At 48.8% G+C, this 27,276-nt stretch overlaps 1 protein-coding gene across 12 annotated transcripts in view; it reads left to right on the top strand.

Moving 5' to 3' along the window:
• Nucleotides 1–27,276, top strand: part of SCYL3 (SCY1 like pseudokinase 3) — a 43,595-nt gene that overhangs the window by 4,411 nt on the left and 11,908 nt on the right. For 9 of the 12 annotated variants that reach the window (XM_045084568.1, XM_045084577.1, XM_045084576.1 and 6 more), the window contains exons 2-10: nt 945–1,165; nt 11,443–11,628; nt 14,462–14,575; nt 16,425–16,481; nt 17,635–17,737; nt 18,927–19,038; nt 20,766–20,843; nt 22,844–22,983; nt 24,208–24,392. In XM_045084568.1, the coding sequence (XP_044940503.1) occupies nt 1,001–1,165; nt 11,443–11,628; nt 14,462–14,575; nt 16,425–16,481; nt 17,635–17,737; nt 18,927–19,038; nt 20,766–20,843; nt 22,844–22,983; nt 24,208–24,392 (1,140 nt within the window). In that variant the 5' untranslated portion in view covers nt 945–1,000. The remainder of the gene's footprint in view (nt 1–944; nt 1,166–11,442; nt 11,629–14,461; nt 14,576–16,424; nt 16,482–17,634; nt 17,738–18,926; nt 19,039–20,765; nt 20,844–22,843; nt 22,984–24,207; nt 24,393–27,276) is intronic. The other 3 variants (XM_045084578.1, XM_045084579.1, XM_045084573.1) reach the window with 2 other exon arrangements.

Below are 27,276 nucleotides of genomic sequence, written 5' to 3'. Positions count from 1 at the left end.
TCTGCTGGTGCTCGCACTGCTTTGCTTGGCCCATATGAGCTCTCCACTTGTTAACATGTTTTTCTTCATTGTTAGAAATCCTCCAGGGGCGCCTGGGTGGCTCAGTGAGTTAAAGCCTCTGCTTTCAGCTCAGCTCATGATCCCAGAGTCCTGGGATAGAGCCCCACATCGGGCTCTCTGCTCCGTGGGGAGCCTGCTTCCTCCTCTCTCTCTCTCTGCCTGCCTCTCTGCCTACTTGGGATCTCTCTCTGTCAAATAAATAAATAAAATCTTAAAAAAAAAAAAAAAAAGAAAAAGAAATCCTCCAGGTTGGGGCGCCGGGGTGGCTCTGTCATTAGGTGTCTGCCTTCAGTTCAGGTCGTGATCGCAGTGTCCTGGGATCGAGCCCCCCTTTCAGTTCGCTGCTTGGTGGGAAGCCTGCTTCTCCCTCTCCCACTCCCCCTGCTTGTGTTCCCTCTCTCACTGTGTCTGTCAAAAATATAGGTAAAATCTTAAAAAAATACTCTAGGTTATAATGTTCTTTTTATAATTTTAAGCTGTTGTCTTCCACATTATTATACAGAAGTTTTCTCCCTGATGAATTATCAGATTTTTGCTGCCCTTTCCTGTGAGGCCAGTATGTGCACGGGTTAGGGAGCATGGATGATCTTGTCCTGGTTTTGATCGGCCCCGAGCCCTGGAAGGGTCTCCGTGGGAGGGAGGGGGGTGTTGGGGCCGGGCAGGAACTGCCTGTGATGCTTAAGTGCATTTTCTCTGGAGCCGTGGGTGGGTACTTCAGGCTTGGCTGGGAACTGGCTGAGCTTTTGCCATTTTTACGGTCACGCGGCCTCGTTGGTGAGGATGGGAGGAACGAGCGGGTGGGGGGGGGGGGCTGGGTCAGGGTGGCGGGGATCCCCGGCACACGTGGCAGACAGACTCACGCTGGGTGGTGGCTTCTGTTTCAGCCCCGCTTGCTTGGCCTTGAGGAGGAGGCGCCGCCCTGCCCCGCCGCCGCCGCCGGATGGGGTCGGAGAGCAGCGCTCTGAGGAGCTACAGGCTGCAGGAGCCGCCTTTCACGCCGCGCTCTGGGCTCGCCCTTCCCGCCGCTGTCCTGCAGGATGGCAGATGCGCTTCCGTCTTCGTGTATAAGAGGGAAAACGAAGACAAAGTTAACAAAGCTGCCAAGGTACCGGGAGAGTGAGGCTTTTTAGTGCTTTCTTCGTGCTTTCTCCTGTCTCGGTTTCTGTTTAAAGTGTAAAGTCGAAGTTACCGAAGGTGCACGGAGGCAGATGATAAGGAACAGTGAGTGTCCTTGTCCCGCTGTCCGTCCTTCGTGGGCGAATCTCCCGGTTTGCATGACACGGTCAGATGCCAGGGATAGCCAGAAAGCTCCATGACACTCAATATGATAGCTTTTTTTTTTTTTTATCTCATTTTTTTGTTTTTTAAAGATTTTATTTATTTATTTGACAGAGATCACAAGTACACTGAGAGGCAGGCAGAGAGAGAGAGAAGGAAGCAGGCTCCCTGCTGAGCAGAGAGCCCGATGCGGGACTGGATCCCAGGACCCTGAGATCATGACCTGAGCCGAAGGCAGCGGCTTAACCCACGGAGCCACCCAGGCGCCCCTCAGTGTGATAGCTTTTATCGTATTTTTTTAGTGAGAAAGTTCGGAAGGTAATTTTACATGGCCATTAGAAGGTAAAGGAAGTTAATCTACCTTAGCAGAAATCTCTTAAGTCTTGACATTTTGGTAAGTATATTTTTTAAGTTGTAAAATTTATTTATTTTTACTTATTTATTTGAATTTTTAATTTTCTAATGTTTGTATTTTAGTTTTTAAATTTGAACATGGTTGACACACAATGTCACATTAGTTTCAGGTGTACAATATAATGATTCGACTTCCCTGTATGGTAGGCCGTGCACACCATGAGTGTATTGATGACAGACCTAGAAATAGAATATTTTGGAAAGTGTGACTGCTGCATTGTGAGGTCCGAGAAAGTTTGTTGAGCTGGAGTATTAGGCTGGACACCCCAGAAAGAACGTTGGGCCTGGACTCTAGTTCTTGGGAGGGGCCTCGCTCAGATCCTTCACTTCTAGAGGCTTCAGTCTCCTCTTCGGGAGGAGAGCCTCCCTGCTCCCACCTTGCGGCCACTCCTTCTGGAGGGGCACCTGCAGGAGACCCCGACCTCTCACCAGAAAACGTGATAGTACCTCGGTAGAATAATCCTAGCTGTTGTTTTGAACTAGAGAAAACAAACATTTTAGTTGGCATTTCCTTGAATATGGAGTCATTCAGATTATCTTCTGGAAGGTTCGGCAAGGGAAGCAGAGTTGTGGCTCTTCAGTGTTAATGCAGGCACATTCCTTCAGATGGACTTAGAGCTTTGTTCTGTTTGAGTTATGATCTGTAGTCCCGTGAGTCCCTCGTGCTAGCGATACGTGGGAGACATGGGTATCTCCGCCATAGAGATGGCTTTTGAAATGGCTGTTACCTTTGTTAGTGATTATAAAGGGTTTTAGTATATCTGTTAGTGATACAATTTCGGCATGTTATTTGTCACATCAGTTCATTATTTGATGTTATGTCTTTATGTCTTTGATGAGGCAGGAAGTTAACTCTTAAAAAGTTAAATGTGGTGCCTAAAGATCACATTCCCCTTGGGATGCATTTTCTATTAGTAGTGGTAAAAAGCATAGCTGGCTGTTCCATTGCTAAGTAATTTCACTTTTTGGTAAGACAATTTTTTTGTCTTTCTGTCCCATCCAGTTACTGTTAATACTTTTTATTGTGATTTTTGCAAAAGATAAAATGCTTTGCTTCACTTTCGGATTCTTATGTGCAATTCATATCTGACAGGCTTCCTGCTATTTTCATTTAATAAGATCGCACATTTTTAAGTAAAAAAAAATAGGGTGAGGGCGCCTCGGTGGCTCAGTTGTTTAAGTGACTATCTTTGGCTCAGGTCGTGATCCTGGAGTCCCAGGATTGAGTCCCACATCAGGCTCCCTGCTCAGCAGGGTGTCTGCTTCTCCCTCTGACCCTCCTCCCTCTCTTGTTCTCTCTCTCAAATAAATAAATAAAATCTTTAAAAAAATTATGGTGATTAGGATGATTATTACTAGTGAAATACTAGAGATTTATTATCATTCTCAGTTTTTCTTAATAGAACCATAGGATTTTTTAATATTATATTACTCTTTATAGTGTATGTACCAAGAAAGTTGAATAACCCAGATCAGAAATTCTGTTTTGTTTAAGTAGGCTCCACGCCCAGCAATGGAGCCCAGCCCAGGGCTTGATCTCACGAACCTGAGATCAAGACCTGAGCTGTGATGAAGTCAGATGCTTAACCGACTGAGCTACCCAGGGGCCCCCAGATCATAAAGTATTTGAAGGAGAAAAAGATCCAGTGTCAGTGTCTGAGGACTTCTGGGCTGGAGGAATTTCAGAACTTGAGAGGGAACATTTTCCTCCTTCGTACATACTCTTCTAAACCACAACTGACTCTTTTCCAGAAGTTTTTGTCTCTTGTTCTGCAGGCTATCTTGTGGCTTTGAATACCTGACACCTGAATCTGGGGATGTGAAATGGCAACGAAATGATACGAAGTTTTGATTTAGATGCAGTACTTGAAAAAAATGTATCACGTTTCATCAGGTTTTAGGACCTTGATTTTCCTGGATACCTGAAACATTAATACACTAAACTCACCTCACTTCTTCCAGAGTGCAGACTCTCAGTCCTCCCTCTGGTAGTTTCAGTGACCACTTGAAGAGGGGTTACAGCGTTTTCCTTGCAAACATTGTTCGGTCATGAGTGTGCTCTTCCACTAGTGTTGTTAATAAAAACAGGCCCCGTGCCCTGTGACCTCTGGAATAAGACGAAATGCAGGTGTAACCTTTGGCCACAAAACAGTAGTAGAGGTCTTCTCGTTTTATCTTGATTTTATTAGGTCTTACAGCATTTTCTCCGTGGTGGTTATGACTCATTTCTAATGAAGAGTAAGGAATGATAAGTCCTAAATTGGAATTTGGATACCGTGTTTGCTGTCCTCTGAGCACTTCGTTAGGGCCTCACGGGAAGGACGGACTCACAGAACGATTCCTGACTGTCTTCATGCCACCAAGGCAGCCACGTTGGCTCCGGGAGTATGTATGTGGCTGCCGAGGCCAGGCCTTCTTCGTGATGGATTCGGGCGGCCCTGCGGAAGGGCTGGTCGGCATTTTTGAGAACGCACATCGTGTGGTGATGAGAAGAGAGGACTGCTTGCGCTGATCACTTCTGGAATGCTCTGTGGCTCTTCTGTCCACGTGCTCTTTTTGTTCCTTTCCCTGTTAGGCCTTTTCTGTACTATTTACAATCCTTATTCTAGTAAATCAACTTCCCTACGTTGTCAGCTTCTTAAAAAAATATTTCCTTCCCCGTATAATCAAAATCTGGTTCTCTCTTAGGGCTGCTGAGCTGAGCGTTAGCCAGTCAGAAGAGCTTCAGAAGTTCCCCTCCCCCATCCCTGGGCTGGGTAGGGCCACCTCCAGGTGGCGCCGGCCCCTTCTGGCCACGCCCATTTTCAGACTTCACGTTCTCCTCCCCTGTGATGGTGGCAGCGGTGGTGGCAGCCTTGTGGCTCTCTGCCCCTAGTCAGGTGTCCGCCGGAACCTCTCTGAGCTCCAGATCCACATTCTCACTTGTCTGGAAATCTCAACCTGGATATTTCTTTGGCACCTCAGGTGCGGGCTTTCCAACCTGGGATCTGTTCTGCCTTCCTGTCCTGCTCTGTATTCCTCGTTTCTTCTCGAACCTCCAGGTGCGGCATTTAGAAACCCCGTACTTCGTCGCTATCTCGGGTTCTCGTCTTAAGGGTAGAAGGAAGAATATTTCTCCCTGAAAATTCTTGCTCTTTAGTTCAAGCATCATGGCTATTCTGTCATATTTCTTCAAGGCAGTGAAACTACAGCTCGCTTCCTGGCTAGAAACTTACAAGTGAATCGGAGCAGAGTAGCCTCTATGTTGTGAAAAAGCGGACCAGACCAGGGCAGAATATGGTAGTGAAAAGTTCAGCCCGTAGGGCGCGAGTTACCCTGCTGTGGCTCACAGCCTGTTCCCAAAAAGTAGAAAGGGTTTGTAGTCAGGACTTGATTTTCACACTTAACATCTCCATGTGCACGTGGATGTGGATGAATGTGGACAGGTTTCCCAGCGCAGCTCTTTTTTAACGATCAAGGTCCTTGCTCAGAATCGTCTTCCAAAGGCCAGTAGTAGAGCAGTGCATGGGGATAACAGGGATTCGTAACTCTAGAACAGAGACTTCTTTTTTTTTTTTTAAGATTTTATTTATTTGAGAGAGAGTGTGAGAGAGAGACAGAGCATGAGAGCAGGGTGAGGGGCAGACGGAGAAGCAGGCTCTGTGCTGAGCAGGGAGCCCGATGCGGGGCTCAATCCCAGGACCCCGAGGTCATGACCTGAGCTTAACAACTGAGCCACCCATGTGCCCCTACGAGAGCTACTTTCCAGGTGCTCCTTCCGCACAGTCCCCTTTCTCCACCAGAACAAAAGTCTTTTATCTCTTCCGGTGATGAGAAAATCTCATCACACTTCACAGGTGCATCTTGTCACTCCCTCTGTTCTTTGGGGCAACAGAAGCTTGAATCAAGAAACGTTTCTGTTTGGGGACGCCTGGGTGGCTCAGTTGGTTAAGCAGCTGCCTTCAGCTCAGGTCATGATCCCAGTGTCCTGGGATCGAGTCCCACATCGGGCTCCTTGCTCAGCAGGGAGCCTGCTTCTCCCTCTGCCTCTGCCTGCCATTCTGTCTGCCTGTGCTCACTCTCTTCCCTCTCTCTCTCTGATAAATAAATAAAATCTTTAAAAAAAAAAAAAAGAAAGAAACGTTTCTGTTTGATTAATTGCTAACTTCCCTGTGAATCTGATGTATAATTTATGCAAAATATTGTGTGTGCTGAAGAGGAGTGACAAGTGAGGTTATGGCTGCTAAGTTAAGTGCCCTGTTTGGAATCATGCAATGACTTACACCTTCCTTCCTTCTTCAGTAAACAAACGAGTCACTGTGAACCAAGAATTCTGCTGTGAACTTAGGGTTAAAAAAAAGGCAGAATGAAATTTATTATTTCATTTATTAACGGGGTGAAATTTACTGACTCTATTTCCATGCCAGTACTCAGCCAGGAAGTATTTCTCCGGATTCACTGGTCTGCCCTGAGTATTAGAGGAGTAAAAGAAGGCACAGAAAACCCAAGGAAAATACTTAGACTCCTAACAAATAAAAGCTGAATGAATATTTTTATTTTCCTGAACGGGCAAAAGTGAAAAGTTAAAAAGTATTTAATTATTGTTTTGCAAATTAGTTGGAATTATTCTTAAAACGCAAAAAGAAGAGGGAGGCTGCATAATTTTACTCAGAAACCATAGCTTAAAAGACACTTGCAAGAAGTTCTCTCCACTTAATCGTAGTTGTTCAGCCAGCTCACTAGCACAGCTCACAGCTCCTCTGGGTCTTTGCTGTGTTTATGTGCATACGTAGGGATTATTTTAAAGGCATATGTACAAATTAATGGTTCACAATTGTGTAAGAATTTTCTTAAGTATTTTTTATTAGAGTAACACAGGGGAGGCTAACAGCTTTCTTCTACAAGCAAAAAATCCTATTGGAGCTATTTCTAGAGTTGTCAAAGTTTGAGATTATCTTAAGAAAAGAAAAGAAACTAGACCATCCTTTTCCTCAGAAGATTCTCCTACGGTGTTCCCTAATAAACTAGTTCAAAGCAACTGATAGAAAACTTGTACCAGTGCTGTGTTATGGGCTCCTGTATGATCTCCTATTCTTCCAAGAAGGTATTTTAGAATGTTCCATTACAGAGTGCTTATTTGTGAAAATGAAACCTGCATCAGTCTCCTGGTTTGCTGATTGGTTTCGAGGCTTCCTCAGTGTCCAGTGCCTTTTGCAGGGCAGACCCCAGAGATTGAAGGCCACGTCATTTCTTTTAGAAAATCTGGGTGATTTGCAAGGGAAACCATTATTCCGGCATTTTAAATTTTGTGGTCAATGATACAGTTATTACTAGCTGGGTTGGGCATCGTGGATGACCGGTCTGAGTGACTTAGGTCAGATTTTCCACAACATGCAGCACAAGGGAAGCTTGGGAAGTCTGTAGCTGATAACCCTGCAGATCGCCTCTCACAGTCAGACCCAGCATGGTCACGCACTTGTCTTCTGTCTCTATGTGCTCTGTGTCTGCTCAGAGAACGGTGTGTGCGCGGAAATTAATGCGCGGCAGGAGTTCGAAAGCGGGACATCCATAACCTCGGGGCTGTGCACTGATTCATTGCAGTTCGGGGGAGAAAATCAAGAGTGTTTTAATTTACTTTTAATCTTTTTTATTTTGGTACATTCTATCTTGTAGGGATTTTATGGTATTTGTATTTTATTTATATATGTAAATAAAAAATGTATATTGTAGGTACATAAATGAGCTTCTCATCTAACGTTGCTACTGGTGTGAAGTATGTGAGCTAAAATGTTTAATGCTAACTTTTCTAGATTAATAAAATGGCAACAATTTTAAAGATGGTGAAATATTTTTAAGGGGATTAAGTGCTTGATTAAATAGTGAGGTCAAAAGTAAGAAAACAAGGGCACCTGGGTGGCTCAGTTGGTTAAGCGACTGCCCTTGGCTCAGGGCATGATCCTGGAGTCCCAGAATCGAGTCCTGAATCGGGCTCCCTTCTCATCAGGGAGTCTGCTTCTCCCTCTGACCCTGCCCCTTTTCATGCTTTCTCTCAAATAAATAAATAAATAAAATCTTAAAAAAAAAAAAGAAGAAAGCAAGATCAACAAAAGATGGCTAAGGTGCTTATCCATTTAAAATGATTTTGTAGCCTGGTGTGGAGTGTTTCTTGAACTCGTTCTCCTGGGCTTGGGAAGAGCGTGTGTACGGCAGTTGCTGGATATTGTTTTCCAACTGTCAGTTTGATCAGGTTTCTTATGCTTTCATTTATTTTTTTGTTTGTTTACTTTTGCCAGTTCAATTGATTGCTGAGAGAGGAGTTTTTAAATCTCTAGCCGTGATCCTGGAATCTGGAATTGCTTCTCCCTTTTATTTTTGCTCTGTGTGTATTTTGAGGCTCTGCTGTTAGGGGCTTACACATTCATAATTGTGATGCCTTTTTAACAAATTGTCCTTTTACTCTTCAAAAACTGTCCCATTTGATGTCTTGCAATGTACTGTCTTGAGGTATATTTTCTCTGATGAGAATACGTCCACTCCAGCCTTCTTATGCTTCATGTTTTCGTGGCATGTCCTTTTCTGTCTGTTCGGTTTCTTTCCACACACCTGTCTCCAAATTTATTTTTAAAGTAAGTCTCATAGGCCCCATATTGTTGGGTCTTCTCTTATATCTACTCCTAATTGGAGTGTTTAGATCATTAACATTTCATGTAATTATTAATGTTGAATTTTATTATTTGTTATTTGTTTTCTATTTGCCCCCTTTTGGATTTTGTTCTTATGTTCCCCTTCTCTCTCTTTGTTTTTTTGTTTTTTGTTTTTTTTGGTTTATTAAAATAGCCCTTAGTATTTCATTTTATCTTGATTTCTCTGCTATATTTCTTTATATTTTTTTTTAATGGTTGCCCTAAGGATTTCAGTTTAATAACTAGCTCATCGTCATCTGTCTGGGGTTAGAATTGTACCATTCACATAAAACATAGGAGGCTTGGAATCAGATAGAAACCTCCAGCCCCAACCCTGCTGTCCTTTTGTTCCATACATATCAACGCCATACACACACAGGCCCATGGTTAAATTGGGGTTAGAGGTACTGATTCCTCGCACAACTGGGCTGACTCCCTCAAAACTTAACTGCTAGTAAGGTACTGTAGAGTGGAAAACTTGCTGATAATATAAACAGTCAATAACATATCTTACTTGATACATGTTATATACTGTATTTTTACAATAAGGTAAGGTAAAACACATGTTAACTGGGAAAGTCGTAAGGAAAAGCCTTGTACAGCACCGTGCACTGTTTGTTGAAAAAGTCTGCGTAGAAATGGACACAGTTTAAACCTGTGGTGTTCGGGGGTTCCCTGTGCGTCACTCACGTGGAGAACCTGACCCAGCAGCGTCGTGTCTGCTCCACACAGTCCTGCGCAGCTTACCCAAGAGGCCAACGTGGGGCCTTGGAATCCATCCTGATACTTAACCATTTTTGCTGCTCTTCCTTCAGTTCTGGAGATCCACGTTTCCCTTTGGTGTCATTTCCTCTTCAGCCTGAAGAACTTCCTGTAGCATTTTTTTTTAGGGTGGGTCCTCTGGCAATAACTTTTCTGTTTTCCATCATCAAAAATGCCTTTATTTTACTTTTTTTTCCCGGAAGGATATTTTTGCTATATAATTCAGGGTTGATACTGTTTATTTTTTTGTCAGTGCTTTAGAGTAAGTATTCCCCTTTGTCTTTGGACCTCTGTGTTTTCTTTTCTTTTTTGTTTATTATTTGACAGAGATACAGCGAGAGAAGGAACACAAGCAGGGGGAGTGGGAGAGGGAAAAGCAGGCTTCCCACTGAGCAGGGAGCCCGGTGCGGGGCTCGATCCCAGGACACGCAGGCTCCATCCCAGGACCCTAGGATCATAACGTGAGCCGAAGGCAGACGCCCAACCACTGAGCTGCTCAGGCGCCCCGACCTCTGTGTTTTCCGATGAGAAGTTTGCATCACTCAAATTGTCATTCCCTTCCACGTAATAATGATTTTCTCTAGCTGCCTCTGAGATTTTTTAATTTATCTGATTTCTCCAGTTTGAAGATAACGTGTGTGATGTAGTTTTCTTTGATTTATCCTGTTTGGTGTTTATTGAACTTCTTAAATCTGTAAACTTAAGTATTTGGCTGAATTTGGAAAGTTCTCAGGCCATTACATTTTTTATGCGCTAGTTCTTTTCTTCTCTTTATTGGGACTCCAGTTATGTATGTTAGACCTTTATTATTGTCACAGTTTCTTTTTTTTTTTTTTTTAAGATTTTTATTTATTTATTTGACAGAGAGAGATCACAAGTAGGCAGAGAGGCAGGCAGAGAGAGAGAGAGAGGGAAGCAGGCTCCCCGCTGAGCAGAGAGCCCGATGCGGGACTCGATCTCAGGACCCTGAGATCATGACCTGAGCCGAAGGCGGCGGCTTAACCCACTGAGCCACCCAGGCGCCCCACACAGTTTCTTGATGCTGTGATCATTTAAAAAAAATAAAAAAGAAATTTTTCTCTTTGTTCTTCAGACTAGTTAGCATAGGTTCACTGACTCTTGCCTCTACATCAGTCTGCATTTTGTTGTTGAGTCCAATCATTGGGTTAGTTTCTAATATTTTATTTTTCCTTCCTACATTTCTTTCTCTGCTGAGAACTTCTGTTTATTTCTTGTTTTCCTTTACCTCTAGGGAAGAATGGTTGTAACATAGTGGGGAAATGGCCTTACATTCTTCCTAAGAGTTCTGTTATCTAGGCCATCTCGGGGTTGGTATTTCTTGGATGTCTTTTCACTTTTTTATGGTTCTTTGTTGAGTAGGAACATTTTGGGTTGCATCTCACACATTCTGAATGTCATGTTGCATTGACTCTTGGTTGTGTTAAAGTCTTCTAGAGATTACTGAGGTTTTTGATTCAGCAGTCCATCCCCTTTGGTTCAGGCTTCAAGTTTTCCAGCTGCTCGCCTGCACCTTTCCTGTGCACGGTAGTTCTAACCTCAGTTCATTTCTCAAAAGTTGGCTATGCTGGTTTGGGTCTGTTTTGTCCGTGCTTGATTCAGGAGTTAGTCTGAGACCCAAGTGGGTATAATAGATAACCAGAGCATCTCCTTCTCCAGTTCCTTCCCCTCTGGAATAGCCTCATACTCAGGCTTGTCTGGATTCCTCTCTGTCCTCCTTCTGGCCAGAAAGCTGCCAAGGTCTCGGTCAGAATTTCAGCCCCCTCTGCTATACACTGCCCTCCCAAGCAGGGCCTGCCTTTAGCACACAGCTGTGAGAAGGGCCGGCCCTAAACCAGAACACCTACTCCCACAGGGGTCTCTTTGGCCAATCCTGACTCCCCTGTGTAGTCTGTGTGCTCTTGTTTATCTTGCTGAGCTCTCAGGTTACTGTTGGGGTACTTTGTTCAGAGTATATGGTCGTGTCGTGGAGAGGCCCGGGCTCCTGGGGGCTTACACTGTCGGAAGGGAACTGGAAGTCTCTATAGAATCCTTTAAATGTTGGTAAAGTGAAGGAAGTCAGAACAGGTCACAGATTTTTCTGTGCCTTGTTTGAGATTTAGGGGGGTAGGTGAGGAAAGTAGGGAGCGGGGAGGGACCTTGAATGGAACTAACTGTGTTCTGACTCGGACTTCGATGTATAAGAAACTATGATTAGTCTGGTTCTGAGTCATTAACTCTCCCACCCCTTGCGTTTGTATCTTTAAAGCATTTGAAGACACTCCGTCACCCTTGCCTGCTGAGATTTTTATCTTGCACTGTGGAGGCAGATGGGATTCATCTAGTCACTGAGCGAGTGCAGCCTCTGGAAGTGGCTTTAGAAACGCTGTCTTCCGCTGAGGTCTGTGCCGGCATCTACGACATCCTGCTGGCTCTCATCTTCCTTCACGACAGAGTAAGTACTGCAGACACAGGCTGCCCTGGGGCCTTGACACAGACGGGAGGGCTGGCCTGTGTGGGAGTGCTTCTAAGTTAGGGGAGGAACAGAAATTCTCACGTGAATCTTCCTGTGGGAGACGAGCTTGTTGGAAGGCATGAGAAGGGCTCCAGACAGGTGATGTGTGCAGTGGGCAAGGCTTCTCTGGCCAGTTTTTTATAGAACTTTATTTTTATAGGACTTTATTTCAGTTTACTGTCTCCCTCTGGTTTGGGGGAAATATTTACCTGAAAACACTTGCATCGGGTATTACTATTCTTAAGAAAAAGAGAAAGCCTTATCATCAGTGTTGCTGTAAACCAGAGTTCCTGTTTGGTCCCCGGAGTTCTGTGACATTTTAGATTTTGAAGGAAGAAATGACCATTTCTTAGGAAAAGGCAGAGCTTTACATACCTATTGTCATTTGAGTGGGTGTCTACTGAGAGATGGCCTCTTTTTTTTTTTTTCTTTAAGGTTATTTATTTATTTGAAGGAGCGAGAGTGAGCATGGGGAGGGGGGCACTGAGAGAGGGAGGAGAAGGAAGCTCCATGGGGACTCGATCCCACGATCCCAGGATCGTGACCTGAGCCAAAGGTGAACACTGAGCCACCCGGGCACCCCAGGAGACAGACTCTTAACACTGTGCTCAGGTTTGCTCTTAAGAGATAAGCATATAGTCTTAGGTTTACTTTTGGTCTATTATGTGACAGTATTATTGACCTTACTTTTTTTTTTTTAAAAGCGGTTTTTTTTTTTTTTTTTTTAAAGATTTTTATTTATTTATTTGACAGAGAGAGATCACAAGTAGGCAGAGAGGCAGGCAGAGAGAGAGGAAGGGAAGCAGGCTCCCTGCTGAGCAGAGAGCCTGATGTGGGACTCGATCCCAGGACCCTGAGATCATGACCTGAGCCGAAGGCAGCAGCTTAACCCACTGAGCCACCCAGGCGCCCCAGACCTTACTTTTTTTTTTAAGAATTTATTTATTTATTTGACAGAGAGAGATCACAAGTAGGCAGAGAGGCAGGCAGAGAGAGAGGAAGGGAAGCAGGCTCCCTGCTGAGCAGAGAGCCTGATGTGGGACTCGATCCCAGGACCCTGAGATCATGACCTGAGCCGAAGGCAGCAGCTTAACCCACTGAGCCACCCAGGCGCCCCAGACCTTACTTTTTTTTTTAAGAATTTATTTATTTATTTGACAGACAGAGATCACAAGTAGGCAGAGAGGCAGGCAGAGAGAGAGGAGGAAGCAGGATCCCCACCAAGCAGAGAGCCCGATGTGGGGCTTGATCCCAGGACTCTGGGATCATGACCCAAGCCGAAGGCAGAGGCTTTAACCCTCTGAGCCACCCAGGCGCCCCTATTGAGTGATTTCTTAATGGAATTTACTGAGTGAGGCCTTTGGCAGTCCTCCCAGATGAAAAGGCGCCCCTATTGAGTGATTTCTTAATGGAATTTACTGAGTGAGGCCTTTGGCAGTCCTCCCAGATGAAAAGGTACCAGTCACCAGTTAGAAACACTGGCATTTGACTCATCTCAGTGTATTTTTTTTTTAACTTTTTCTGTTAATTGGAGACAGATTCCGGATATCATCTTGGATTTATCACCTTTTAAAAATATGTCTAAGATACAGGGCACCTGGGTGGCTCAGTGGGTTAAAGCCTCTACCTTTGGCTAAGGTCATGATCCCAGGGTCCTGGGATGGAGCCCCGCATTGGGGTCTCTGCTCCCCAGAGAGCCTACCTCTCTGCCTGCTTGTGATCTCTGTCAGATAAATAAATAAAATCTTTAAAAAAAAATATATATATATACATATATATATATATATATGTCTAAGATTCATATAAAGAAGAATTATTAGTGCTTCACATGAAGGAGTATTTTCTTTGTTGGAGAAGGTACATGCACATGGTAGAAAGTTTGAATAGTGTGAGAGTACATGCAGGGAAGGGTAAGCCCCCCCACCCCACATGCAGCCCCTCACCCCTGTCCAGAAGCCCCCACGGTGATCAGCCTCTTAGTCCCGAGAGGGCCGGTGTGCATATGAACCACATGTCCCTGTGCTTATTCTCCTTTGTTTTTTTCAAATGTAAAAATCCCGTATACACTGTTCTGAACCTTCCTTTATATATATGTATCTTGGAGTGTTCCCTATCAAAATTTGCACATACTTGACCTAGTGAATAGAATATTTAAAATACATTTGTCTACTGAAATGATTTTTGGTTTGGAACAAAATACACTTCTATCCTGTTCTCATTTTCTTCTTCTCATTTATTTGGCTGGTTGTTTTGTTTTTTTATATAGTTTTAAATTTTGGCACTTTGGTGGTCTGTGGGGGAAAATTCCATTTTCCCCTTCCTCGAGCAGGATTTTTAAATGCCTGCTGACAAGATTTCAGGTGAAGTGGGTCTGGGTTTGTGATAGAATTTAGGTGAGAAAGAACTTAGAGGAGAAAAACAATACAGTAGCCTGTGGGAGCAAAGGTAAACTGTATCAAACTGTATCGTTAAAGGACGGAAGCAAACGATTCGGCTGTAAAGACGTGACCTCACGTCTGAGGAGCTCGGGTCCCCAGACGCCGGCGGAAGCCGGGACGGGCAGCAGAGGAAGAGCCTCCGTGGCCGTGTGGTGCTCCCCGGCCTCACGGGGCCGAGCCAGGCTCATCCCATCCCTCGTTCCTTCCGGTTGTCCTTCCATGTTTCGCGCCGCCAGTGGGATGACTCACCGTATCTCTTCCTGGTGCTCAGTATTTAGTTTTTTTAAACTCCTGCTTCAGAAATTCTAGTGGCAGCCTCCTGCTCTTTTCTCCAGGGACACCTAACGCACAACAATGTCTGCTCATCGTCTGTGTTTGTGAGCGAGGACGGGCACTGGAAGCTGGGAGGGATGGAGACCGTCTGCAGAGTTCCTCAGGCCACACCCGAGGTAAGCAGGGGATGGGCCCTTGGTGCCTCTCAGAACTGGGTAGCATTTTGGTATGTGGGTCCTGCCTGGGGACTTTCTGCAGCGCTAGGGCGAGCGCAGGTCTAGGGACGTGACTTCACCGTCGGTGCTCGTGTTCCCAGAACGCTGGGCCTTATTCTTCAGAGGGGCCCCCGCCTCCATTCTTCTTGTCTCCCGATTTGGTCGCTGAGGAAACAGACTGAGAGGTAAACTGGCTCGGTCAGCTTCTTAATGGAATGTTCTGCCTGCTGCTCCTCGAGTACCTGCACTTAATCACATCACCTAATGCCGAGTGTTGAAATGACCTTCGTGTGTCTGTTTTCTTTGCCAGTGTTGAGCTTCTTGAGGGGGTCAGAGTCTTAGATTTAGTCTCGCCCAGAGTGGTGCCTGGTGTGCATTAGGTACAGAACAGATGTTCGTTTACAACCGTCCACGGTGTCCACAGACACACACTGTGTCCTACCAGCCGGAGTCGAGACCCGCGCATCTTAATCCTCCCGGCGGGCTGTGTTGTCGCTGCCTCTGTACCTCTTCATGGTTTGTCTGACCAGGATCTACAAATTTCCCTCCTCAGTTGATGAACCTTTCTCTTCTGTTTTTTCTTGTTTTTACTGTTTTACCTGTTGCCGCTAGGCTTGCTCTTTCTGAAAAACAGAACAAAACCAAACCAGGCCCCTCATGGCAGCCCTGTGGAGATGGCGGCTCGCTGACTTACTGGCTGTGTCTGGTTTCCCCGTTCTCTTGTGGGGCTTCCACACGTGAGCCACGTTAAATGTGCACCTTCGTGGCCTCTCGCCCAGTTCAAATGCTCCTTCCACCACAGAGGTGCTCCTCTCATAATATTTCTGCCCCAGTCAATCCCTTTCTTCTCAGAATTCACCTTACATCTAATTAGTGTAATAGCACGTAAGTCATCCTGTGACTCATGTTCCAGAGTCTTCACCATGGCCTGGGAGGCCCTCCACAGGCTCTTCCCCAGCCTCCCTTCAGCCTCAACTACCACTTCCAGTCACTGAGCTGCGCTCTGGCCACCCCCCGTGTTCTCTCAGGGCTGGTATCTCGTACCTCTTCTGCCCTTGCGTGCCATTCCATTGCTGGGCGCCTCATTCCCGGGGCTCTCTGGAGGATGGAACATCCTCCAGAAGAAGTCCACAGTCTAGTTGAGTCTCTTTGTGGCGCCTTCCCCTGGGCGTTCCCTCCCCAGTGAAATCTGTTGCTCCCCCTGTGCTTCCACAGCGCTCGGCGTGTCACTCAGATTGCTAGTTTACATTCTCGGTCGTGAGCACCGGGCTGGGCCAGGGAGTTTGTCCTATTCCTTTTGTATTTCTCGTGCCTTGAGTGGTGTTTGGAACATAGAAGCTCTTGAACAATAGTCTTCGAATCAGTGAATCAGTGTCCTTGTTCTGTGGACATCATCTGTGTAGCTCATAAAGTCCTCAACTTTTCCTTAAGATTGACTTGACTCGACCAGAAGATTAATGAGGGATTTGTTCTATGCTAGAGAAGCCTTTTATTTGTCAGTAACTAGGCAGGATGAGAAAGACGTATCCCCGATGACTAGTGCAAGGGAGTGAGATGCAGAGAAGCCTCTGAACAGCAGAGGGTACCTGCCCTGCTGAGGGGTGAGGCGAGGGACCTAACCGTGTTTTCTTGAGCCTCGCGCTGGGCCAGGTTTCAGTTCGCAGATTTCAGATGTGTGTGTTGAACATGCAGCACTGGTGTGAAGGCATCATTGCTGCTGTTTCCATTGCTGGTTGCTTCTGTAACTTGGTATAAGAGACTGGTTCACCAAACCTATGTATGAATTATTTTCCTTAATTTATTTCTCTAGTTTCTGAGGAGTATTCAGTCAGTCAGAGACCCAGCATCTATCCCTCCTGAAGAGATGGTAAGATGATACGCTTCAGCTGTAACGAAGGCTTCTTTGGGTAACTGAGTATGAAATGTAACCTTTCGCCTGCCCCCTCTTTCTTGGCCAAGTCGTGGATGCCTCCTAACGCCTTTGGCCATGACCGCTTCTCAGACTAATCTCATCACCACAGCAGGGAGCCGTTTTCTTGGCAGTCCGCTTCCATTTTTGGAGGTTCCGGACACCTGTGCTACTGTGTAAACGGAGAGGGCCGGTACTTGGTCCCCGCTTCGTGGTCTTTGTAGTTGCTGGAAGCCCGAAGAGCTGGGGACGTAGCGCCCCAGCCCCTCCTGCGCTTCCCCCAAGCCACGCATCGGCCTGTCGGTTATGAGCTGGGACTCCCCGAGACACAGCAGAGTGATTATTGGCATTAATAATCTTGTGTGACGAAGGTTCCCTCTACAGATTTCCCTGCCAAGTCGATGAACCTTTCAATTCTGTTTCTTGTCTTTACCACCAGCTGCTGGTGAAGAAAGATTGTATTTACCAGTAAATGTGAGGAAGTTGCTTCCTCTCGATTTGTTTTCATAACTACTGGAAACAGACAGTGATCCCCAGAGACACATTTCACTGCTTTACGGGAAACAGACCCAACTCCAAACTTGAGTATAGACCCAGGCCTTGAAATAAGCCCTGTTGATCCAGATTGGTACCGTGTGTATGTACTAGTGTTTTTCAGACTGATTTTTGGGTTTTAAATCAAGTTAGAGGTTCTGACAAGCTTTGAGAAAAAATAGTAAAATAGAAAATCTCATTAAGTTCTGTAGATAGTAAGGCTGAGTATTGTTTTATGAAACTTTTATTTCCATTATGTGTGTATTTATACTTATGTGTATGTACTACTGCCACTAACGATCATAATAATAAAATTTTAAAAATCTGGGTTGCAGTCAAATATTTTTGAAAGCCACAGACATATCCTGTTTAGCCCTTTTGTTTTCTTTTTGCCCTTGTTTGATATTTTTAAGTCTTTGATAAATTCCTTTCCCTCATCCTGTGGAAGCCTACAGGCTTGTGGCTGGTACCGTAAGGTTAGCTTGGAGTGTCATAAATGCAGATATGGGACAGGGAGAAACTGAGATCCAGTGTGTAAGGCAGATTCTCTGGTTTTAATCATCTTTCCTGCTTTCAGTCTTCAGAATTCACGACCCTGCCCGAGTCACACGGACATGCCCGGGACGCCTATGCATTTGGGACCCTGGTGGAAAGTCTGCTCACAATCTTAAGCGGACAGGGTGAGTCGGGGTTGTGCTGCTACATCCACAGAGTAAGTAGGAAGATCATTCACAGCCTGCTCCGTGTGGGTTCAGAGCACTGCGGGCTTTGATCGCAGGGAGGAACCTGTTGCTCACCACATAACCTGTCTAGGGCAGATCTTAACAGCAGTTTCCCTGCTGAAAGAAGCTCTGATTTCTTTACTTTGCAGACGTAAAGCTTTTTAAGTAGGAGCCACTTTCAGCTCTGACTCTGGGTATCCGCGGTCACTCTCGGGATACTTACTGGGATTGGTCCTTGCGGGCCGAAGCCTGTGTTCCTTACCTGGCCGGCCACGGAAGTGAGCGCTGGTGCGGACTGATGTGAAGCGACCTGAAGGAAAGAGGAGGATTCAACATTTTTTATGAATCCAAAGCTTAACATCCCTGTATTCTTTCCGAGCCCTTTTGATTTTTTTCTTCTTGGTATAATGTACTTACTGCCTTTTCTTTCGCGGCCCTGGAGAGCCCAGGTTCCTGAGCACGCTGTTTTTTTCTCTCTTAAGCGCTCCAGTGGCCGCTTGGAGCCTGCTGACGGGCGGGGGGCGCGGGGGCACCTGCCCCGGGAGGCCCCTGCTGGCCGGGTCACACGTGGCCCGAGCTCGGTGCAGCTCTGATGTGGTTCCTCCCCCCAGTGTCTGCAGTGTTCTGGAGTCACAAGCGTCATTCAGCTGCTGGCTCGGAATCATCTCAGCCTAGAAATACTTGAGAATTATACCCTCGGGGCTAAGGCCTCTCTCGTGGGGCCAAACTTACTACCCCACTGAGTCTGGACCGGTGGTAATTACATGCCGTCCTTGGGCGATCAGAAAACACAGTCGTCCCAGCAACCTGCTGGGTTCTGGGGATGAGGAACCTGGTGGGAGAGGCCTAGGGACCTGCCACCTCTCCAGCCTTCCCGCGGCTGAGCTTGTCCTCCAGACAGGACAGCCGGGAGGTGAGGGGCTCCACGGCAAGGCCCAGGGGGGCGGTGTTGGCTGCATGGGCAGCTGCGTTTTCTGCTCCGGCCACGGAGTCTGGCTTCAGGCGAGCAGGAAGCTGTTTGGCAACAGCCAGGCCTTTGTTTGTTTGGGCTTTTACAGGTTGGTTTTTGCTCTCGTCAGTCTCCAGCTATAGAGGTCCTGGAAGCAGGGAGAAGGCATTGGAAACTAACTGTCGCTCTGGATTTCAGTTTCAGCGGACGTTCTCTCCAGCTTGCAACAGACCTTGCACTCAGCCTTGCTGAATCCCCTTCCAAAATGTCGGCCAGCGCTCCGCACCTTACTGTCCCATGACTTCTTCAGGTGAGGGCGCCTGGCGGGCTTGGTGGGCTGTCCCCACCGCCGGCCTGCCCTCGGACCCTGCGTCCGGCTGTGCGGTGTGGCGGCCCCGGGCACACACTCTGGCCTGTGCTTGCCGCTCGTGGTCAGGAGAGGTTCGATCGCGTCCACGTGGGGCGGCAGAGGTGGGCTGCCTCTCGGGGTCTTACCACAGGAAGTCTGAGAAATTTGAACTGTGGCGAAGGCTGGAGTCTAGAGGCCACAGCCCAGGGCCCTTAGGACTTGGGCCGATGCAGAGGCGAGGCCGTGTCTGCCGTTGGCAGCCATCAGGGAGCTGACTCTGCTGCTGTCCTATTGTTGATAAGAATTTGTTACTGTTGAAATTTTTTCTTGTTGGGGGAGAGGAGCTCGTTTCTCTTCAGGCAGAAGATTGTCTTCTCGGTTTAGTAACACGGTGGAAGAGGAGCGCAGAGGCGCAGGGGGGGGGGCACGCTAGAGCGGTAGCCCTGTTACTGGACTCAGAGATGGTTTGAACCTCTCTTCCAGGCCAGTTGTGACCGGGTGTCCTCCTCCTCTTCCTTTCCACCGCCCAAAGTCGCGACTTTTAGTGGCGAAATCGATCTTCTGTTGTTTTGAAACTGAAGACCCTAGTGTGCAGTTGGAGCCCCGGGGAAAACCAGAGCGGAGCGAAAGCTGACTTTATCCTGGGAGGGGGGCACGGACCTCTAGGGTAGGACTCAGGCCGTGTTATTTAAAAGGGCAGAGAGGTAGTGTCACTCTAGTTATTAGAATTTTATTTATTGTTTACATTTCAAAGAAACTGTTCAAAACCTTTCTCATTACAAGAGTCTTTCTAGAGAGGCATTTCTGTGTCCTTTCTTATAATTCATACCAATATTTAATTTACCTTGATACAAGATCTCTACAAAGGACAATCCTTTACAGCAAGTAGATTATCTCATCACTGGTGGTAAGAGTTGTTAGTAAGAATTGTATTTGAAGCAGAGATGGAGGAGAAAGCCAAAACCCACACAGGCTCCCTCTTCCTGAAGCTGCTGGTTACGTGGGAGCCCACTGGATTAGACAGACATTTGTGCTTTTCTCTGCTGCTGAGCCAGAGGGAAAGGGGTGTTGATGTAAGATGTGCAGATGCGGGGGGCCAGCCGTGCTGGGGGGGTGCATGCGGGTGGGCCAGCAGCCCCGTCCCGCAGGATGGGAGGGCCGGAGCAGTGCTGCCTGGGGGCTGAGCAGAGTGCGCCTGCTGCCCGTCACCCTCCTCCCTGCTTCGGGCGGGAGCAGGGGGAAGATTCCTGTGACTGGCACGAGAGATGCCTCTTTGCCCAAGCCCCTCAGAGTTCTGCCCCAGAGCAGACTGGAGATCTGACCACTGTTGGTGGTGCTGGTCACCCAATACCATGGCTCTCAGGACAGTTCATGTCACCACATCCTGTTGCAGCAGAAGCTCAGATGACTCTGACCGCTCAAACCACCGGGTCTGCGAGGGTGTGTTTGCGCACCGTGTGCGCCAAAGCACGTATCCTCTTCACAGATCTCTTTGCTGCTCTTAAAATGCTGGATTCTCCACGGCTGGTTCAGAGCGTGTGTCTCATGACTGCTTCTCCTCGAAGCGGCACAGGAGAACGCTTCCTTGGCCCTTAGCATAGTGTGGTCTGTGCTTATGGCTTCAGTATTTAACATGCCTTCACTAACCTATTGTCCTGCACATTTTTTTTTTCCTCTTTGGCATTTAGGAATGATTTTCTAGAAGTTGTGAATTTCTTGAAAAGTTTAACATTGAAGAGTGAAGAGGAGAAAACGGAATTTTTCAAGTAAGTTCAGAAAGTGAAGGGCTTACAATTCACTTAACTTGGATTAAGTCCATATTTTCACTTGGGGTGTTCTGGAGAGAGGAGTCCACGCTTACTTTCTCGGACCAAGCTTGTTGAACACCCTTCGTGTTGGCCTTCGGGTAGGCCCTGGGATGGACAGTTGGTTCTGGTGGGGGAAACAGTGATGAGATGCGGGGGGCATCCTGAGACCCCAGAGGGGAGGGCGGCGGTGGTCAGAGGAGGTGGTGTGTGCCCCAGGACAGCGTGAACTAACGCACAGAGGCAGGGCTCGGTGCGAGCCAAGCATGGCACCGCCAGCAGCTGGGTCCTGTCGGAGCGCAGACCCCCAGGCAGGGGTGCGTGAGAGGTGGGCACCCTCCCAAAGTGGGGGGCGGTGAGGACCAGTAACACTGTTGGTGAGCAGTGGGCTTCATGCATCAAAGCCGTGAAAGCGGCCATGAGACAGTTACCTCTCCCAGGGCGGCTTGCTCTGGTGTCTGTGGAGGGCGCGGCCTGAGCTCTTCCAGGGGCTTGGATCAGTCTATAGACTGTGGCAGGCTCCAGGGGTACAGTGAAGGCACAGAGAAGGGGGCCTTCCGCCATCAGATTGGCAAGCCCTTGGAGATCCCCAAGAGCATGAGAGAATCCCGCAGGAGAGGCCCCAGCCGCTGGCACGTGAGCAATGTGGGGTCAGGGGTCCCTGCGCAGTGTGTGGGGGACTGTGGGCATAGATGTCCATGGGCACCTGGCCACACTGGCCCCGGAGAGACGGCGGCGGCCGCGGAGCCTGCAGAGAAAGTAGAGGCTTGGGGGACACTCAGCGCCCAAACTGTAACCCGGGGGGCAGCCACCCAGCCATGTAAGGGGGTGGCTGACCAGTGCGACAAAGCAGTGATGGGGACAGGAGGGCCAGAAAATGTGCGCAGCCCGGTGTTCCCGGCAAAGGCACATGCGGGGAGGTGGGGGGAGTCCCTGTCCCTGAGGAGTCGGGGGCACCAGCGGCCTCCGCTGAGGAGGAGCCGCTGGCGGCAGGGGAGCCAGGCCGCAGGTGAGCTCCGCAGGGACGGGAGCGAGGGAGTGGGCTCTGGGCAGAACCTCGCGAGACAAGAACTTCCGAGAAGAGAGCACAGAGTAGCCGGAGAAGGCAGTGGACACGGGAGGGATGAGTTCAGAATGGAAGAGATGCGAGCCGGTGTTTCGGCTGGGGGAGCAGGGCTTGGGGAGCAGAGCGGGGCGCCGTCCAGGCTGCGGTCCCAAGGAGGCCGGGCTGTGGGGTGACAGCAGTTGGGGGCAGTGAGAGGCAGTCTGCTGCCAGCCATGCTGTAGGGGGAGCTTGCCCCATGACTTCCTAATGCCTACGTCTTTTTTTTTTTCCCCTTGTTTTAAAGATTTCCTTACTTGAGAGAGAGAAGGAGTAGGGCTTGGGGCAAAGGGAGAGAGGGAGAATCCCAGCAGACCCCCGTCCCCCAAGTCCAGAGCCCAACACGGGGATCAGTCCCACGACCCCCAGAGGGTGACCTGAGCTGAAGTCAGGAGTCCGCCGCTGACCCGATGAGCCTCCAGGGGCCCGGACACCTGTGTGTTCTTCACAGCGCGCTCTTACGTGTGTTATTTTAGGAAGTTTAGTAACAAAAGCTTTTATTTTTATTTACCGTGGAAACTTGAGACAATTTCATATCCTACATTTTTTAAATTTGCAGAAAGTCCTTTTAATCAGCTAGGAAGCTCCTGGCTTACTGGGGGAGAGGACCCCGGTGCCGTGAACATGGGGCAGTTTGGTGAACCCTTCCCTAGCTCAGGTCGGAGCTTGTCTGCGCACCGGCAGCCTTGTCTCGCACCCTCTGCATTTTTCCTAAAATCCTTGTCAGCACCTGTTCACCTTCCCTGGCCACAATTCCCCGTGCTCCCCACCCCCCCCACACACCCCGGGACCGAGGTCGGAGAGGGTTGTGTCTGAAGTGTCACCCCCAGGTTCCCAGGCTCCTCTTCTCTGCCCCCAGGTTCCTGCTGGACAGAGTCAGTGGCCTGTCGGAGGAGCTGATAGCCTCGCGGTTGGTGCCGCTGCTGCTTAATCAGCTGGTGTTTGCGGAGCCCGTGGCTGTTAAGAGTTTTCTTCCTCATCTGCTCGGCCCCAAAAAAGGTGAATGTTTTTCAAAGGATGGTTGGTCATTAAGGAGTTTGGGCATGATGAGCCCTTGTTTGAGCTGAGGGAGATTCCTGCGGGTGGTTAGGTCTGTCTCTGAGAACAGTGGTTGGCCCGAGTGACCATTGTGACTCCGAGCGGCTGCCGGCGCCCACTGGGTCGAGAAGGAGCCTCCCCTGGAGAGTCAGGTCTTCCGGGGACACCGGCACGGGGTCCCCGCACGCGCACGGCTGGAAGAGGAGACGCGTGTGGTGTCGGGAGAAGGCTCCGTCTTCGCGGGACTGTGCATTTACAGTGAGGCCGGTGCCTCTGACTCCCCAGGAGCGACCCATTTAGTTTGTGTTTCCAGTGGGAAGACTGGAAAGCCTGGAAATAACTTTCCTACTTGGAATTTCTGTTTTTTCTGAGTGTGAAATGAGGGTGTTGTTCGGACCCTCCGTAGCTTCATACGCACTGCGGACGGCAGCGTACCAGGTTAGAGAGCAGAGGATTAACGTCGCTCTGTAGAATTCCATGTTAGGCAGAATTGTGCTTTCAGAATCTCTTTTCTTAAAAGATCTTGATGCAGCAAAGCAGCATTATAAGTAATACTCTTACAACATAGAATTTCCTTATATCCTTTGTCATTCCCTGAGTTTTTTCTTTGTAGCTCTGTGGTTCTCTTGCTCAGTCGGACACGCAGCAGGGTGTGCTTCTGAGTCACCTGGGGAGCCTTTTACAGACGGGCCTGCAGGACTGCCCACCCTTGTTCATACCGGTCCCTGAATGACGGTGGCGTGTCTCTGGTAACCACCGCCGTAACGAGCAGGAGGGGAGGACCCCCAGCATCAAGTCCCACTACGACATTTGCCACCTCCTCATTGGGGAGGTGAAAGTGAAGCAGCCCTATTGATCTAATCTAGTGTATGAAATTCCCGTGATGACACCAGCGTGTACATAGTTAGTGATTCAGGAGTCCATGAAAATCCAGGCTTGCTTTGTTCAATTGAATCTGATCCTGTATCTCAAAAATATTTCTACAAGTACAGTGTGTTTGAGAAAACTGAGCCTGAGTGATTTGGGGCAACCAAAAATGTTTCCTTTGGTTTGGGCCTGAGAATTCCTTCGGAAGAGTACTGAGAGCGTGGGGCGACTCCTGGGCTCGGTTAGTAAATTCTTTGGGCTCCTTTCCCGGAAGTGACAGTCTGCCTTTTCCTCCGTAACTGCCTCTGACGGGGGTAGACAGTGCGCCGGGGGAGCCGTCTCGTCTGCTGTCGCCGGCCCTGTTCCGGTCGCGGGTGATCCCGGTGCTGCTGCGGCTGTTCGAGGTGCACGAGGAGCACGTGCGGATGGTGCTGCTGTCCCACCTGGAGGCCTACGTGGGGCACTTCACCCAGGAGCAGCTGAAGAAAGTCATCCTGCCGCAGGTCAGAGGTGCTCGGTGTGGAGGGCGCGGCCGGGGCTGGGGGGAGGCGGCGGCCCTGGAGTGAGAAGACCCTCGCTCAGGAGGCTGGAGGCGGCGGCGGGCGTGAAAGCCGCGGGGTAGCAGGGGCTGAGCGGAGTCGCATTTCCACTCCGCTCACACAGGCACGTGGACTAAACTAGCGTATTTGGTCTTAACCTGGGAAAACGGATTCTGCTTTGCTTAATCTTTGGGGAAAAGGAATAGGAATCCTTTGTGGATGTTTTGTGACAGACATAGTTAAGTGTCTATAATTAAATACCATAAAATAATTAAGTCATCACAGGAGCGTGAGATGACTCGGACCCGAGCCTTCCAGCTGGTTTATCAGCCGCTGGGGACCTGGTAACGACCCCTGCCCGGGGCTCAGGTTTGTGCTGTTGGCGCTGGGTCTCGGAGAGCAAATACCACAATAGAAATCCATTCTCTTTCGGTTCTGGAGGCTAGAAGTCTGAGGTCATGGTGTCTGCGGGTCCGTGCTTTCTCTGGAAGCTCTAGGGGAGAAGCCTTCCATGCCGGCTGCCCTGCTTCCTGGTAGCTCCTGGCCGTCCTCGGTGTGTCTTGGCCTGGAACTGTCACGCCAGTCTGCCTCGGTTGTCCTTTTCCCCTGTGTCTTCACTTGGCCTTTTTTTTTTTTTTTTAAAGATTTCTTTGCCAGAGAGAGAGAGAGAGAGCGCGCGCATGCGCATAAGCAGGGGGAGCGGCCAGCAGAGGGAGAAGCAGGCTCCCCACCAAGCAGGGAGCCCAGTGTGGGGCTCCATCCCAGGACCCTGGGATCGTGACCTGAGCTGAAGGCAGAGGCCTAACCCACTGAGCCACCTGGGTGTCCCTTCACTTGACCTTTTTAAAAAGATACAGGTCATTGGATTTGGGACTCACTCTAACCAGTGCAACATCATTTTAAGGTCACATTTTGGGTGGACATGAATATTTAGGAGACAATATTGAGCTCAGCACAAGGTTTTAAAAGATTTAAAACTTTTTGTCAGCCTGTAGGAGCTTTAAAATAATTTGTTTTCCTATGAGATTAATGTATTTGAAATGATTCCTAAGGCCTGTTTTTATGCCAGGTCTCGGGTCCTGGGGCCGTAGAGGTGTATAACACTTTGCTTTCAAGGAGCTAGGAGGTGGGACAGAGAGATGTTTGTTTTCTGTTGCTGGGGCTCCCCCAAAACTTAGTGCCTTAAATCAGTAGCCATTTTGGCCTCACAGATCTTTGGATTGACAGGGCTCAGTTTGGGGGTTCTGTCGCACACGAGGTCAGCTGAGGAGCAGTCCCCTGGCACCTCGGAAGGGATGGCTGAAAGGCTGGGCTTAGCGGGGCCTCCCTTTCCACATAATCTTGGGATGTGGCAGGGCCTCTGTTCCCCTTCGCCACATCTCTGACAGTGTCCGTGAACTTCTTACATGGCTGCCCTGGGCTACTGGAAGCGCCAGGGCAGCTCTCCCAAGGCACAGGTTAGGAATGGACAGTGTCACTTCTGTTCCATTCTCCTGGTTCCAGTGGGTTGTGCGAGTCAGCCCAGGTTCGGTAGGTGCTGGCTGACAGCGCACGGCCACTGGGGACCACACTGGGAGGACTGGCTTTAGGGCCAGGCGGCCGCCACACCGCACGTTGTGTTTACGTCTGCAGCAGTCGCCGCTACCCTGGTGCTGTGGTGTCTGAAAATGCCGAAGAGGGATGAAGTACTCGGTCTCCGAAATGCAGTTCTCCTACGTCTCAGAGTTGGCTCTGAGCCGAGCTCAAAGACCGTGTCCGTGCTCAGTGTGTGCAGACAGTGAAGGCCTCCTCTGTAGGGGAATGACTTGGCCAATTTGTGAAAAAGTATATTCTGTTACTCTAGAGCGCGAAAGTGCGAGTGGGGTGGGACAGGGGGAAAGACTCCGAAGCCAACTCCGCACCGAGCGCAGGGAGCACGACACGGGGATCGCTCGCGCAGCTGCGGGGACACGACCGGAGCCAAAGCCAAGAGTCCGACGCTCGACTGAGCCACCAGGTGCCCCACATGGCCGGTATTTATGCGCTGGGAAGCTCACTTTGGTAGCGGTGTGGAAGGTGAGGTAGTGAAAAGGAGGTCAGGTGGGCAGCTGATCGCCCAGCAAGAAGGCCACAGAAGTCTGGGGCGGGTGCGTGGTGCCGGCCGAGGGAGAGGGACACAGGGGCGGTGGACAGGCGGGACTCAGCTGCTCTGAGAGGCGAGGTTTGAGGAGGACTCTCAGATTTGTGGCCGGGGAGGATTGTTGTGTTACAATTGCCGAGTGCCCTAGCATTGAAATTCTAATCATTTGCAAAAAAACACACTGTAGCTTATTTGTACAGCTTTGTTTTGAGAAAGTGCCTGATTCGTGAGCATTGGGCCTGACGTTCTCTTACTGAGTCTTGTTGCAAATCTTGATCTTAGATAAGTGAGGAAGCCAGACCAGAAAATTAAATGATGGGTCAAGTCATAATGAGAATTCCTAGAGGAGCTGGGACCAGAACCCAGAGTTCCTGGCACCCAGGAGGCCAGGCTGTCACCCCTGGGGAGGCCGGTTACCCTGGGCCTGAATCTGGCTGGCGCGGGTGGCTTTGCTCGCCCCCCGCCTGCGCACATGACTCTGCTGGTTCAGAGCAAAGCATCTCCTGAAGGCTGCACGTGACTATCTTAGTAGTTTCTTCCGGGTGCGAGTGACCGAAACCCACTCAGACAAGCTAAAGCCAAAAGAGACTTGGCTAGAAGGATGTCACATGGAGACCACGTGCCGCTGGGACTCAGCCAGACGGTCTAAATTCTTTCCTTTCTCCATTTATCTGTCCCACTGTGAGTTCCCAAAGACGGGCTTTCAGTGTTCGATGTACACGTGGCCAG

This window comes from Mustela putorius, unplaced genomic scaffold (assembly GCF_011764305.1).
Source record: "Mustela putorius furo isolate JIRA1106 unplaced genomic scaffold, ASM1176430v1.1 tig00000785_pilon_pilon_pilon, whole genome shotgun sequence".
Classification (NCBI taxonomy): domain Eukaryota; kingdom Metazoa; phylum Chordata; class Mammalia; order Carnivora; family Mustelidae; genus Mustela; species Mustela putorius.
The sequence above is the reverse complement of the archived record's forward strand: the minus strand, read 5'-3'. Positions and strand labels throughout refer to the sequence as shown.